General features: G+C 40.2%; 1 protein-coding gene across 1 annotated transcript in view; it reads left to right on the top strand.

The window, feature by feature from the left end:
* ABCA5 (ATP binding cassette subfamily A member 5) overlaps positions 1-12,748 on the top strand; it is a 242,453-nt gene that overhangs the window by 79,654 nt on the left and 150,051 nt on the right. The window contains exons 4-5 of the mRNA XM_088474514.1: positions 8,728-8,880; positions 11,691-11,782. Coding sequence (XP_088330640.1) covers positions 8,728-8,880; positions 11,691-11,782 — 245 coding nt within the window. The remainder of the gene's footprint in view (positions 1-8,727; positions 8,881-11,690; positions 11,783-12,748) is intronic.

The raw sequence follows: 12,748 nt of genomic DNA, 5'->3' as shown, positions 1-12,748 counted from the left end.
ATGCTCATATTCAGTCAAATGCTTCAGAACTCATTGGATGGCGCTTCACAGTGCAGATGGACAATGACCCGAAGCATACTGCAAAAGCAACCAAAGAGTTTTTTAAGGCTAAAATGTGGAATGTTATGCAATGGCCAAGTCAATCCCCTGACCTGAATCAGATTGAGCATGCATTTCACTTGATGAAGACAAAACTGAAGGGAAAATGCACCAAGAACAAGCAGGAACTGAAGACATTTGCAGTAGAGGCCTGGCAGAGCATCACCAGGGATGAAACCCAGCGTCTGGTGATGTCTATGCGTTCCAGACTTCAGGCTGTAATTGCCTGCAAAGGATTTGCAACAAAGTATTGAAAAGTGAAAGTTTGATTTAGGATTGTTTAGTTTGTCCCATTACTTTTGGCCCCTTAAAAAGTGGGAGGCACATATAGAAACCGTTGTAATTCCTACACCGTTCACCTGATTTGGATGTAATTACCCTCAAATTAAATCTGAAAGTCTGCAGTTAAATCACATCTTGTTTGTTTCATTTCAAAGCCATTGTGGTGGTGAATAGAGGCCAAAATATGAAAATTCTGTCAATGTCCCAATATTTATGGACCTGACTGTATATTACTTAGAAGATATTTAAACAGATAGATGGGTTACTATCTTCCCTAATCTGGGTTAATAAAAAGTTAGACTTAAATTGGATACTCTAACTAGGCCCAGTAGTTCTGGAGGTCTGGCACTTCCCCTGTTTAAATTCTATTATTACGCAGTGCAATTAGCGCACTTATGGGAATGAATCAATAATAATACTGATGACTCCTTACCCTGCCTTCTATTAGCACAGTCCTCATTGGGGCTCTCACCCTTACAACTACTTTTAAGCGATAATGTGAAGGTAGTTGTTATCCCGCTAGTTAGACAGGCTGTTCTTGCCTGGAGGCTAACTTCACGTATTATGCAGGCGGAAGGTCTGGATCCGGATACTCCCCTTGCCCACACTCATGGACTTAAGGAACTCTCCTCTTTGCATGGTTAGAGAGGTTTGGGGGAAACGGTTTTGAAGTCCTTTCAAGAATTTAATATCCCCAAAACATTTTTTTATCGTTATCTCTAACTCCAATATGCTATTAGCGCACAAATTAACAGATGTTCATTTAATGTTACAAGACTCCCCCATTAAAGGTTTAATACAATCCGCTAGCTCTAAACACTTGATATCAGTAATTTATTCTGAATTGTTGAATATGCATCATAGCACTGAATTATTGTCTATTAAATTGAAATGGGAAGCCGATATTGGGGTAATAGCAGAAGATGCATGGAAAGAAGCCCTAGGGAGTCCATGTCTGGCCACCACAGCTGTTAGGTATCAACAGATTCAATTATTGTTACTTCACAGGGTATATATAAAATCTGAATGGTTGTTTCGAAGTGGCTGTAGGTCTGACTCTACTTGCCCTAAGTGCAGTTCATCTGAAGTAACCTTCTGGTATTTGTTGTGATCCTTTCTGACCGTTAACTCCTTTTGGAAAGCTGTACATCATATTATTGTTTCCACGGGCATACCTCAAGACACACTCACCCCCTTAGTATGTATTTTAGCTGTGGTGGATGAAGAAGCAGTAGACAAACACACCAAACATATTATTAATCTGTGTATGTTTGCCAAGGTATGTGTAGCCAGGGCATGGATGGCAACAAATGGCCCAAACTTAGGGGCATGGCTCTCTTTGGTTAATGCAGTTGTGGCACATGAGAAATATGTATATACGGCTAGAAAAGCAGAGAAAAAGTATTTTGACAGGCAAGATGGCTGGTTTCATCTTACAATTGTCAGGAGGGGGGGGTCTGGATCTAATTTGTCTATTGTCAACAGAGTAAGCTAACTATGTCTATGCTTTTGCATTTGAATTGTTTTCCTGCATTGTTTTAGTGCTAATAGTTTTCATAATATATATATATGTGTTTATATATATATATATATATATATATATATATATATATATATATATGGTTTGTAAGCCACATTTTCTGTACTTATGAATATGTATGATTCTTATTGCTATATGTTATCTTATCCTTCATATTCTTTGTCTGTGTAGTTAAGAACTGAGGGCCTGATTCATTACCGATTGCAGCTGCGATTACGCATGCATATGCATTGCAGTGCGCATGTGCGAAGGCTCCACTGCGATCGGACTGTGATCGTAGTGACTACGCAGACCCATCACAGAGTGATTGACAGGAAGTGAGCGGTGGTCGGCGAAATGCACTCGATGTTACCGATGGTTTCACAGACTTGCAAAGTATTACGGATATGTGTAAGGTAAAGTGGGCATCCTTATGTTAGGCTGCGATGGCATTGCGATTGCAATCATTAGCATATTTTTACAGTGAGACTGCGTGCTTAATCGCAGCTGCAATATTGATCTGTAATGAATCAGTCCCTGAGACCACACATGTACTGATATGTAATGGCTTTATTTTTACATAGCAAACTGATTATTACTTTATGTAATATGTTTGTTATTCTTTTATTTTTGGTTGTATGTTTAAAATATCAATAAAAATTATTGAATAAAAAAAACAAAAAACTTGTCTATACATTGATTGTTAGCTCGACTAATGATTTATCGCAAGTGCATCGGCGGGTGCACACACTCAATATGTCTGTGAACGATGTCGGGAGAAAAGGGATTAGGACTTCCTCTTGCTCTACTTAATGTTTACAGTCTGGGAGGCACCCCAAGCCTCTGTTCTCCCTGACTGGCTTAGCCCTTTTGAGACACTTTATGGGAGACAGCCTAGACCTAGAGGCATTTTAAGTATTTTAATGGGTTTATATAACAGTCTCCAAGGGAACCAAACCTGGCACAGTATTTATCTCATATGCAAGATGCCATTCTAGTGCAGCAACATCTAGTATAAGCCTAAAAAAGGCCATGTAAAACAAAATGTACATACTATGTCATTACATATTCAGTTTCCTTTTTTTTGCACAGCAGCATGAATGTTAATAAAGTGGTGCATGGCTAGGGTCCCCGGCCACATATATATAAAATTGTTAAAATATTTGAAGCTGTTCATCCTCTTCTTATATTAAATGTTGCTTTGAGACCATGGACCAATCCCCAGTGATCAGAGATAAAATGTTCTACTATAGTGTAAGTCGTTCCCCATTTAATAATACTTAATCTGTTTTACTTTATGTTCTTAAAGTGATATTGTAACCGTCTAGTGGTGGAGGCCACATACTGCAGACTGCATCCACATTACAGTATACAAATTACGTACTCTGCAATACAATTAATAAAGCCAGAGTTCTGGCAAGATTTGCCACTTGTTAAAGATACCAATTCATAACATTTTTTTGTGTGTTCAGTTATAAATTCACATGTTTTACAGGTATTTCCGCATTTATAGCAGCATTTTGTTTACTAGCTAAACATCATTTAGTAATTTAAATATCAACTTTTCATATCCCTAATAAATCTGGGTGCCAAAAAATTATTTGGATTTTAAATTTTTAAAGAAAAAAAACAACATTTTTTTCTTTTAACAATTTTGCCAATATAAAAATCTTGTTTTAGAATCCTACAATGTTTTAAAATTAGATTCTTAATTTTCTCTGAACTCTTGTTGAATCAAGAAATAAGCATTAAGCAACATACTGTAACAGATATTGCCGAGATTCAATAGGCGACCCAAGTTTAGAAAAAGGTAAGTTATCCCTACTTATTGACTGAGCATTAAAGATGTTATCTAATAGGTTGATTTATAAATAATAAAAAAAACATTTCAGTTTGTCTAATAAAATATTATTTTTATTTAGCCTCATTTATGTCTAAGGACATCAGGATTGTCTATATAGCATGAACTATTTGCATGTTTTAGATGTTATAATATTTAACCCAGCCCAGAGGCCAGTTTCCATTCTAGCACTGGGAACCCATGCTCGTTAACCTAGGTTCTCTAGCACTGGGAACCCATGCTCGTTAGCCGAGGTTCTCTAGCACTGGATAACATAGGAATTTTACAAATTGAACTGAAGTAATCTTCTTCCCTATTTGTTGCCAACATCTCCCTCTCCTCTGTTCTCCAGTTTCATTGAACTGGCATCATCCTCGACTCTGCTCTCTTTCTCCCACCACATTAAGGACCTCATTCAGAGTCGGTCGAAGCGGCCGCACGGTCGTACGCCACCGATGTTCGCTATACTGCGCATGCGTAAAGTTCGCAATGCACGTGCGCAAACTAGCCGCTACGATCAGAAATTTCTCTCTCCTTGAACACAGCCAGGTCGGTAGTTTGAGTGACATATTGAGGCGTTTGTGGGTGGTAACAGGGGAAGGTGCTTGAAAACGGGGGAGTGGAGATCCGAACGTAGGCGTGCCTAATTATGCGAACGGCGTTTTATGGGAGTGCATACGGTTTATGGGAGTGCATAATTAACAAAGTAGCGTCATGGCACATGTGACATGGGAGGTTTTTACACTGACATGATCGTAGAGCTTAAGAGAGGGTATGGTCAACCTTAAGCTCTACGACCAGTTCCGATGGTTCCCGATGGTCTTGATTAATCCTTATATGCCCGGAGATGACATGTAATGCGTACGAGTAGGGGGCGTATTTTTTTGTCTTCCGGCCGCTTCCTCCCCTTGGTCGGCCAGCTACCGATCCGAACTTAGGGACGCAACTTGAGAGGGAATCATTTGCATATCCGGCCCCTTTTCCCGTACGACCGAGCGGCCGCTTCGACCAACTCTGAATGAGGTCCTAAGTCCTTCTGCAAATTCTGTGGGTTTCACCTCCTTAATATAACCATGATCAGGTCCATTTTCGCCATGGAGGACACTAAAATACTCATCCTTGGCATCTACCACTAACATTACTTCAATCTATTTCTCTCTGGACTCCAAGTTCTTACCTTGTCCCTCTTCAGTCTTTCCTTAGAACTACTGCCCAACTAATTTTCCACTCTTGTCACTCTAGTCATGCTGCCCCCACTTTGGCTTCTGGTTGCTCCGTGTTCCCCTCTGAATGAAATACATAATCCCCTCACTAACCTACAAAGGCCTCAACCACTCTTCTCTTCCCTACATCTCCTGCTTATTTCCACCCACACACCCTCCTGTCCACTTTGATCTGCCACCTCCAACTACTGGAATGCCCCCCAGACTTGAGTCCAATTATCCAAGCCTTAACTGAACCTAAGACTCATTTCACTCAGTCCCCGCTTCCTCGTAACTGCCTAAAATCTGTTTTCCCTTTCGGTACTCCTTTTTGCATCTTTCTATCCGCCCACCCCTTAAATTGTAAGCTCTCACCAGCAAGGCCCTCTCCTCCCTATTCTTTCTTAATTATGTTATTAGAACACAGGGAGTCATTCAGACCCGCTCGTGAGCGGCAGTACGCTCGCAAGCGGGTCGATGTTCCCCCCCTGCGCATGCGCACGATGGAGGGAGCTCCGTCGTGCGCATGCGCGAGACCCGGCGAGCGACGGGCTCTCCATCGCTCCTGGTCTCGCACCAAAGTGGGCGTGCTGTCGATGTTGATATCAGTGGGAGTGATTTTGGCTCTGATAGAGCCAAAATCACTCCAGGGCTTGCGGCAGCGAGACCCTACCGCAGGGTCTCCGTCGTAAGCCCGATGGTCTTGACCATCGCGACCATCATCATGGACGCTCGCTATAACTGTGGGTGGTAACCCACAGCTATGCGAGCGTCCATGAGGATGCTCCAAAAAAAGGTAGGAGGGCCCTGATTCAGAGCGAGCGCTCTGGTCAGAGCGTTCAGCTCTGACTCAGGCCCACTGTAATTATGTATATTTGTAAGTTATGTTCTTGTGTGTGCTATTTGCATGTATGCAAGATTTTGTATGCTTTACTCCTATGTATGGTGCTGTGGAACCCTTATGGCCCTGTATAAATAAAAGATAATAACAAATTGTTAACATCCAACTATTGTTTTGGTACTTTTTGTGAAAACATCACAGAATAATTGCCCAAATTTGCGCTCTTGCTCCTTTTTATTGTTTGCAGTAAGAGATTTAGCTGTTGTGTACAAAAATATGTTATCTCCTAGACTAGCTTTTATCCATGTTTTATAACATCACATTTAGAATAATTTTCAGTTGTGTCTACGATTGCAAGTAAAGCTGGGTAAACACTTTTCTATATATCATTTGTTCAATCGACAACCGATATATTGCAAGTGCATTGGTGGGTGTGTACACCCGATATGTGTGTGAACGAGGTAATTCACAGACACAGCAGGTAGGCACTGCAGCACTGCCGATGCCAATATATCTTGCAGATGCACTATGCGATCATTACTGTTCAAATTTCAATGTATATTGTAATTATATATCATATCAGAGGTAGTTAGCATATCGTTAGCCAATGAAACGGGCCTGCCCACCAACGTCAAGGTCACCTCGTTGAGCAGGTCCCTAGCACTCTGGGGTTCACATGTGGGGCGCAAGGCACCCCTTCTCATTGGCCAACGATATGCTAACTACCACTGATATGATATATAATTACAATATACATTTAGATTTGAACAGTAATGATCACATAGTGCATCTGCCATTTCTTTTCCTGTGTATATTACTTTAAAATCTCAGCATGATAGCACCTTTCATTACTATTAGGGTGTGCAGTCTAGAGCCACTCCTCATAAGATATATTGGTACGTCTTGCTCTGTGTACAGGTGACCCACCTACCAACCGTACACAGGGACCGCCGACAATGGCATCTCAACTGGCCAAATGCCTGCCAGACATATGGAGCGGCCGATTAGTAAGTGTGTATAGCTTACTAATCGACCGCTCAGACGGCGGCTCAATCTGATGACCGATCTGTGTTTTAAGTGTGTACCCAGTATTAAAACATTAGTAATGCCATACCAGACTGCTTTGAATACCTGGCAAACGTGCAGTATGTAGTGCAGACATGTCTGCATCGAATATTGCCAGTTGTGAATTATGCCCATTGTATTTCTTCAATTTACAAAAAAAAAGTCTAGTCCTCTTACAGTTCACTGTTCCATAAGAAGTATAAGGGCCAGTAGTGCTATAAAATGCTCAGAAACAATTTTCTTATAGATGACATGAAATAAATGGTTGGAAAGTTCTCTGCGCTGTAAAATTTAAAAGCTGCTCAGTAAAAATTATTAGAATAAAGATATCAAATACGAGTGCTTATGGAGAGAAAGCATAAAATATATACAACATACATACATTGAATGTTTATAGACCTTTTTAGGTAAAAATGTGGGAGTTGTTTGGGGGCAATTTTTGGCATCCGGTATGGCTTGGTACACAGTGTTCTTTTCAGTTCCTTAAGATGGTTCTAAAACTGACCCTCACTTTTCCTACCTCTATCCTGGAAGAGTGGTTCTTCTCCAGGCTGTAGTCTTCGGCTCTGTGCTTCAGCAGTATACTTCGGTGATCTTCGCCGGAGGTCCGGCGTGTGAAGCCGCAGCAGTGATGATGTCAGACGCTAGCGGTCGGAGTTCCCAGAGCTTCTATTAGGTTATCACTTGGTCCCCCTCTTACTCCCTGCAACATTCGACGTGTTTCGGACCGCTCAGGGTCCTTTTTTAAGAATGTCTGATGTCACAATGTGTCTTTCTATAGGAAAAACTTTATTGGTAAAAGGAAGTGATAACAACGGTAGTTGTAAAAGAAAGACGGTTTGCACATGTTTCTTTCGAGACTCCACCAATTAAAAATGAAAAATTGATAATAAAAGATTTGTGGTTTTTTTATGCTTCCTCTGATAAAGGATAGATTATGGGATGCTTACCTAAAAATATAATTTTATCATATATAAAAGGTCTGTGTATAAAATGCATAAAAAATAGTAATAAGGAGAAGTCTTAAAATTAGGGTGTTAGAAGTAGGATTTTAATTCGATGTTGATGTTATATCCATTCGGTTCAAGGGTTCCTAGGAGGAACATCCACTTAGTTTCACATCTTTTCAATTTTATTACAACGTTTTCCCCTCTCCAATCCGGTGTTACTTTTTGAATGCCTCTGAACTTTAGACCTTTGGGATTTTTATTGCGGTGTTCCAGAAAGTGTGCAGACAACTTGTGTGTAGTCAATCCCTCTTGATGTTATAAATATGTTTGGCAATTTGTGTCTTTATTTTTCTTTTTGTCTGCCCAACATACTGTGTTCCACATGGGCACTCCAACATATATATTGCACCCTCTGTTTCACAGGAGATGTGCTCTTTGATTTTGAAATTCTTTTGAGTTTTTGTTGATTTGAATTCATATGTTGCTTTAGTGTCTGTCTCATATTCTTACAGCCCGCACATTTTATACAGAAAAAGAATCCTCTATTTTGCAAATTTCTGCAGGTTTCTTCCATAGTACATAGGTTTTTTTTTCTAATTATTTGCCTTTTTTTATAGATTATTTTAGGTTGTTTTGGTAATATATCTTTTATGTCCTGGTCCAAATATAAGACGTGCTGGTGTCGGGTGAGGATTTTATTCAATTTCTTATTAATTTCCATTATATTGGGTGATGAATGTTGTTGGTCTTTGTTTGGTTTGGCTCAGCGGTTTTGTATGAGATTAACTCCTTTCTTTCTAATTCTGAAATTTTCCTGATATCTTTTTCCAGTTCTAAATTTTTTCGGGGACCACGTTGTAAAGCAATGAATCCCCTATGACTTGGTTCCTGAAAGAATAAACCTTGACAAATACCTTGCTGTTTTCCAGATGTTGATATTATTGCATATCCTAATGAAGAGAAGTTAAAAGCTGCTAGTGCATCCTTCATTCATTTTGCCGGTGTCACATTTGAAGACATCATGTCCTACAAGCTGATGTTCTTTCCGTTCTTTATTCCAAAGTCTACTTTGTACATACAAGGTAGGGTAAAATCTGAATTTATGTTTATGAGCATATGCTTGTCTACTGTAGATATCTTAATTTTTCTTGTCCATTCAATGCAGCCTATTTCATCTTTATATTTTTCTGATTGATGTTTTTCGAGCTGAGTCAATATTGTTTCTACATAGTTTTAGAAACATTTTGGGCCTTATTCAGAGTTAGGTGCAAATATAAAGAAAATTAGGAATTTGCAATGTGGTAAATCCATGTTACACATCTGTTGGGGAAAATCTAAAATGAGATATTTATAGTTTGAAAGGGCTGTATCCTAGCTTATGTCTAAATTTCAGTGTAAAAACAGCTGCCCACTATTTGTTCTCTGCATGCAAAAATATTAAAGCATTTGACCCCCCTCCCCCCTCCCCCTCCCTTCCATTGCACATTGCAACATGGTTTGTTCCTTGTGCAAATTGCTCCCTTTTCTGATTTGCTCCTAACTGAATCAGGCCCTTTTTGTGTGGGTGCCATGAATACATGTAAAATCTCCTGTAGACTATATTTATGTATAATTAGAGTGATGCCATTGCTGTAAAATCTACCTTACATTTATACGGTATTGATATTACAGGACTCTAAAAGCATGGAATACATAACTGCCAGTGAAGTAAAACACAGTTCTGAGGATCCCCTCATACAGACAATTTGCCGTGTGTAAAGTGATAACTTGTCAACTTGTGTGTTTTGGGGAATAATGTGCCCCCTTATTATTACATTTAAAGGGATATTATAAAGTCACCTCGCTGTCCTTCAACCTGTATAAAAGCACAGAATGCATTGGTGGGTAAGGTACATTGTTCCCAGTATCAGTGTACAGCCATGGCCAAAAGTTTTGTGATAAGTGTCAAAGGCTTTTATTGAAAATTATATTAAGTTTTTGCAGAGTCAATATTTGCAGTGTTGACCCTTCTTTTTCAAGATCTCTACAATTCGCTACCTGGCATGATGTAAATTAACTTCTGGGCTACATACTGACTGATAGCCGCCCATTCTTGCCTAATCAATGCTTGGACTTTGTCAGAATTTGTGGGTTTTTGTTTGTCCACCCGCCTCTTGAGGATTGACCACAAGTTCTCAATGGGATTAAGGTCTGGGGAGTTTCCTGGCCATAGACCCAACATTTCGATGTTTTGTTCCCCGAGCCACTTAGTTATCACTTCTACCTTATGACAAGGTACTCCATCATGCTGGAAAAGGCATTGTTCGTCACTAAACTGTTCTTGGATGACTGGGAGAAGTTGCTCTTGGAGGATGTTTTGGTTGCATTCTTTATTCATGGCTGTGTTCTTAGACAAAATTGTGAGTGAGCCCTCTCCCTTGGCTGAGAAGCAACCCCACACATGAATGGAATCAGGATGCTTTACTGTTGGCATGACAAAGGACTGATGGTAGCGCTCACCTTTCCTTCTCCGGACAAGCGTTTTTCCAGATGCCCCAAACAATCTGAAAGGGGATTCATCAGAGAAAATAACTTTTACCCCAGTCCTCAGCAGTCCAATCCCTGTCCCTTTTGCAGAATATCAGTCTGTGACTGCTGTTTTTCCTGGAGAGAAGTGGTTTCTTTGCTGCCTTTCTTGATACCAGGCCATCCTCCAAAAGTCTTAGCCTCACTGTGCGTGAAGATGCACTCACACCTGCCTGCTGCCATTCGTTAGCAAGCTCTGCACTGGTGGTGCCCCGATCCCGCAGCTGAATCAACTTTAGGAGATGGTCGTGGCGCTTGCTGGACTTTCTTGGGCGCCCTGAAGCCTTCTTCACAACTATTGAACCTCTCTCCTTAAAGTTCTTGATGATCCGATAAATGGTTGATTTAGGTGCAATCTTACTAGCAGCAATATCCTTGCATGTGAAGCCCTTTTTGTGCAAAGCAATGATGACTGCACGTTTCCTTGCAGGTAACCATGATTAACAGAGGAAGAACAATGATTTCAAGCTCCACCCTCCTTTTAAAGCTTCCGGTCTGTTATTCTAACTCAAGTCAGCATGACATAGTGATCTCCAGGATTGTCCTTGTCAACACTCTCACCTGTGAGGGAATCACTGACATGATGTCAGTTGGTCCTTTTGTGGCAGGGCTGAAATGCAGTGGAAATGTTGTTTTTGGGATTAAGTTCATTGTCATGGCAAAGAGGAACTTCGCAATTACTTGCAATTCATCTGATCACTCTTCATGACATTCTGGAGTATGTGCAAATTGCCATCATAAAAACTGAAGCAGCAGACTTTGTGAAAACCAATACTTGTGTCATTCTCAACACTTTTGGCCATGGCTGTATATTTGTTAAGAAGGGGAAAGAATATTTAAAAGCATATTGCACATAAGTGGAAATCTCACATCAAAGCCCACCCTCATGCCATGATAGCACCATTCCCCTTGCTCCCACTTTTGTTAACAAACTACAACATGTCAGTCTGTTCACAACAAGAGTGTCGGAACGAATGCCCATCACTCCAGTGTGTACACAGCTTAAGCCAAATGTGATGCAATAATGTACCATGAGCATTGTCAATAGGTCTCCCACCTGTGTGTGACCCCTCGAGATATATACAGCTGTGCATAATTACAGTGGGCTGCATAAGCCATAAGTGACCTCAATTACATTTTTTCTGATGTGTTGGTATACATGTTCCTTATACATTCACAAAACCTTCACTCTTTGACTTGTGGATATTGTTGTGCCAGTAATGTAACAAAGGTAACTAAATTACTACATTACTAAATTATTATTAGCTGCATTGTTTTCATCAGAATTATTCTGAGCTCATTAAAACTAAAATTCCTTTAATTTTAGAGCACTGCTATTCTTCAAAGTGTGACGCTGCACAGTATTTTTATTCTGGATTCACCAAACTGCAAGCCTGTGTTGATTCAGCCATTATAAAGGTAAGGATCATCAAACATATATTTCTACCCTCCTGGAGGCACAATAGAGAAATAATAAAAGGCAGGGTCCTGAAGCAGCCTGGGGCTAAAACTTTGAGTATTGCTCTTGAGCTAGGGTAATAGAGCCAGACACGCAACCAGGAAACCAGCAACGCAGTTATCTGTCTATCCATCTAGTTATCTATTTATCTAACCATCTATCTATCTAGAGACACAGTATGTCGCCTGGGTACCCTCCCCAAGATAATGTAATACAGTCTGGCAACGATGGGCGGCACTTTGGGTGGTGTTAGACCAAATGAATACAACAGCCACCATTCGCAGTTAGTCCACTGCGAGAGGCAGCAGTTGCATTAATTTCGTCTAACAAGACACGCCCATTGGTGCCAGACTGTATGTATGTATGTATGTATATTTATATATATATATATTATGTCTCGCTGTTCGACCAGACCAGAGAGATGCAAGGCACTACAGGATTTATGCTGGTATAAAAGAAGTTGTTTATATCAATCCTGACAGCTGATCAATCATACATCATAATCATCTTTGAAAAAAGTAAATGTTTCTGGGCCGCATAGGACCCCGTCATCAGGACTGAGGAGATGTACAGAAAGTGTCTGTAAGAAGCAATAGTGATGACTTCTTATCTCATCAAAAGAGAACCAGACTTAAGTATTTCTTCCTTCCATTCATCTCAGTAGGACTGAAGGTTTTGAATTGAAATAAACAGATTAAACCATGAAGTTTTTCTCTGTGTATTGCCTCTTTAATGTGGAGTTGTTTACCCTTTAAGATTAAGAATGTTAGTTGTTGTTTTATCCTGTCCTGTAGAATTGTTAGGGGAGGAGTTTGTGGAGTCTTAGCTAATGCTAGACAGATTTGGTACTTCTCTGATCATTTTCACCATCCCACCCTCCCTATTTTTCAAGTGTGTGTGTAAATTTACTGTATTAGTTCAGCTCA

This window comes from Taudactylus pleione, unplaced genomic scaffold, assembly GCF_031769625.1.
Source record: "Taudactylus pleione unplaced genomic scaffold, aTauple2 ptg000016l, whole genome shotgun sequence".
Classification (NCBI taxonomy): Eukaryota; Metazoa; Chordata; class Amphibia; order Anura; family Myobatrachidae; genus Taudactylus; species Taudactylus pleione.
The sequence above is the reverse complement of the archived record's forward strand: the minus strand, read 5'-3'. Positions and strand labels throughout refer to the sequence as shown.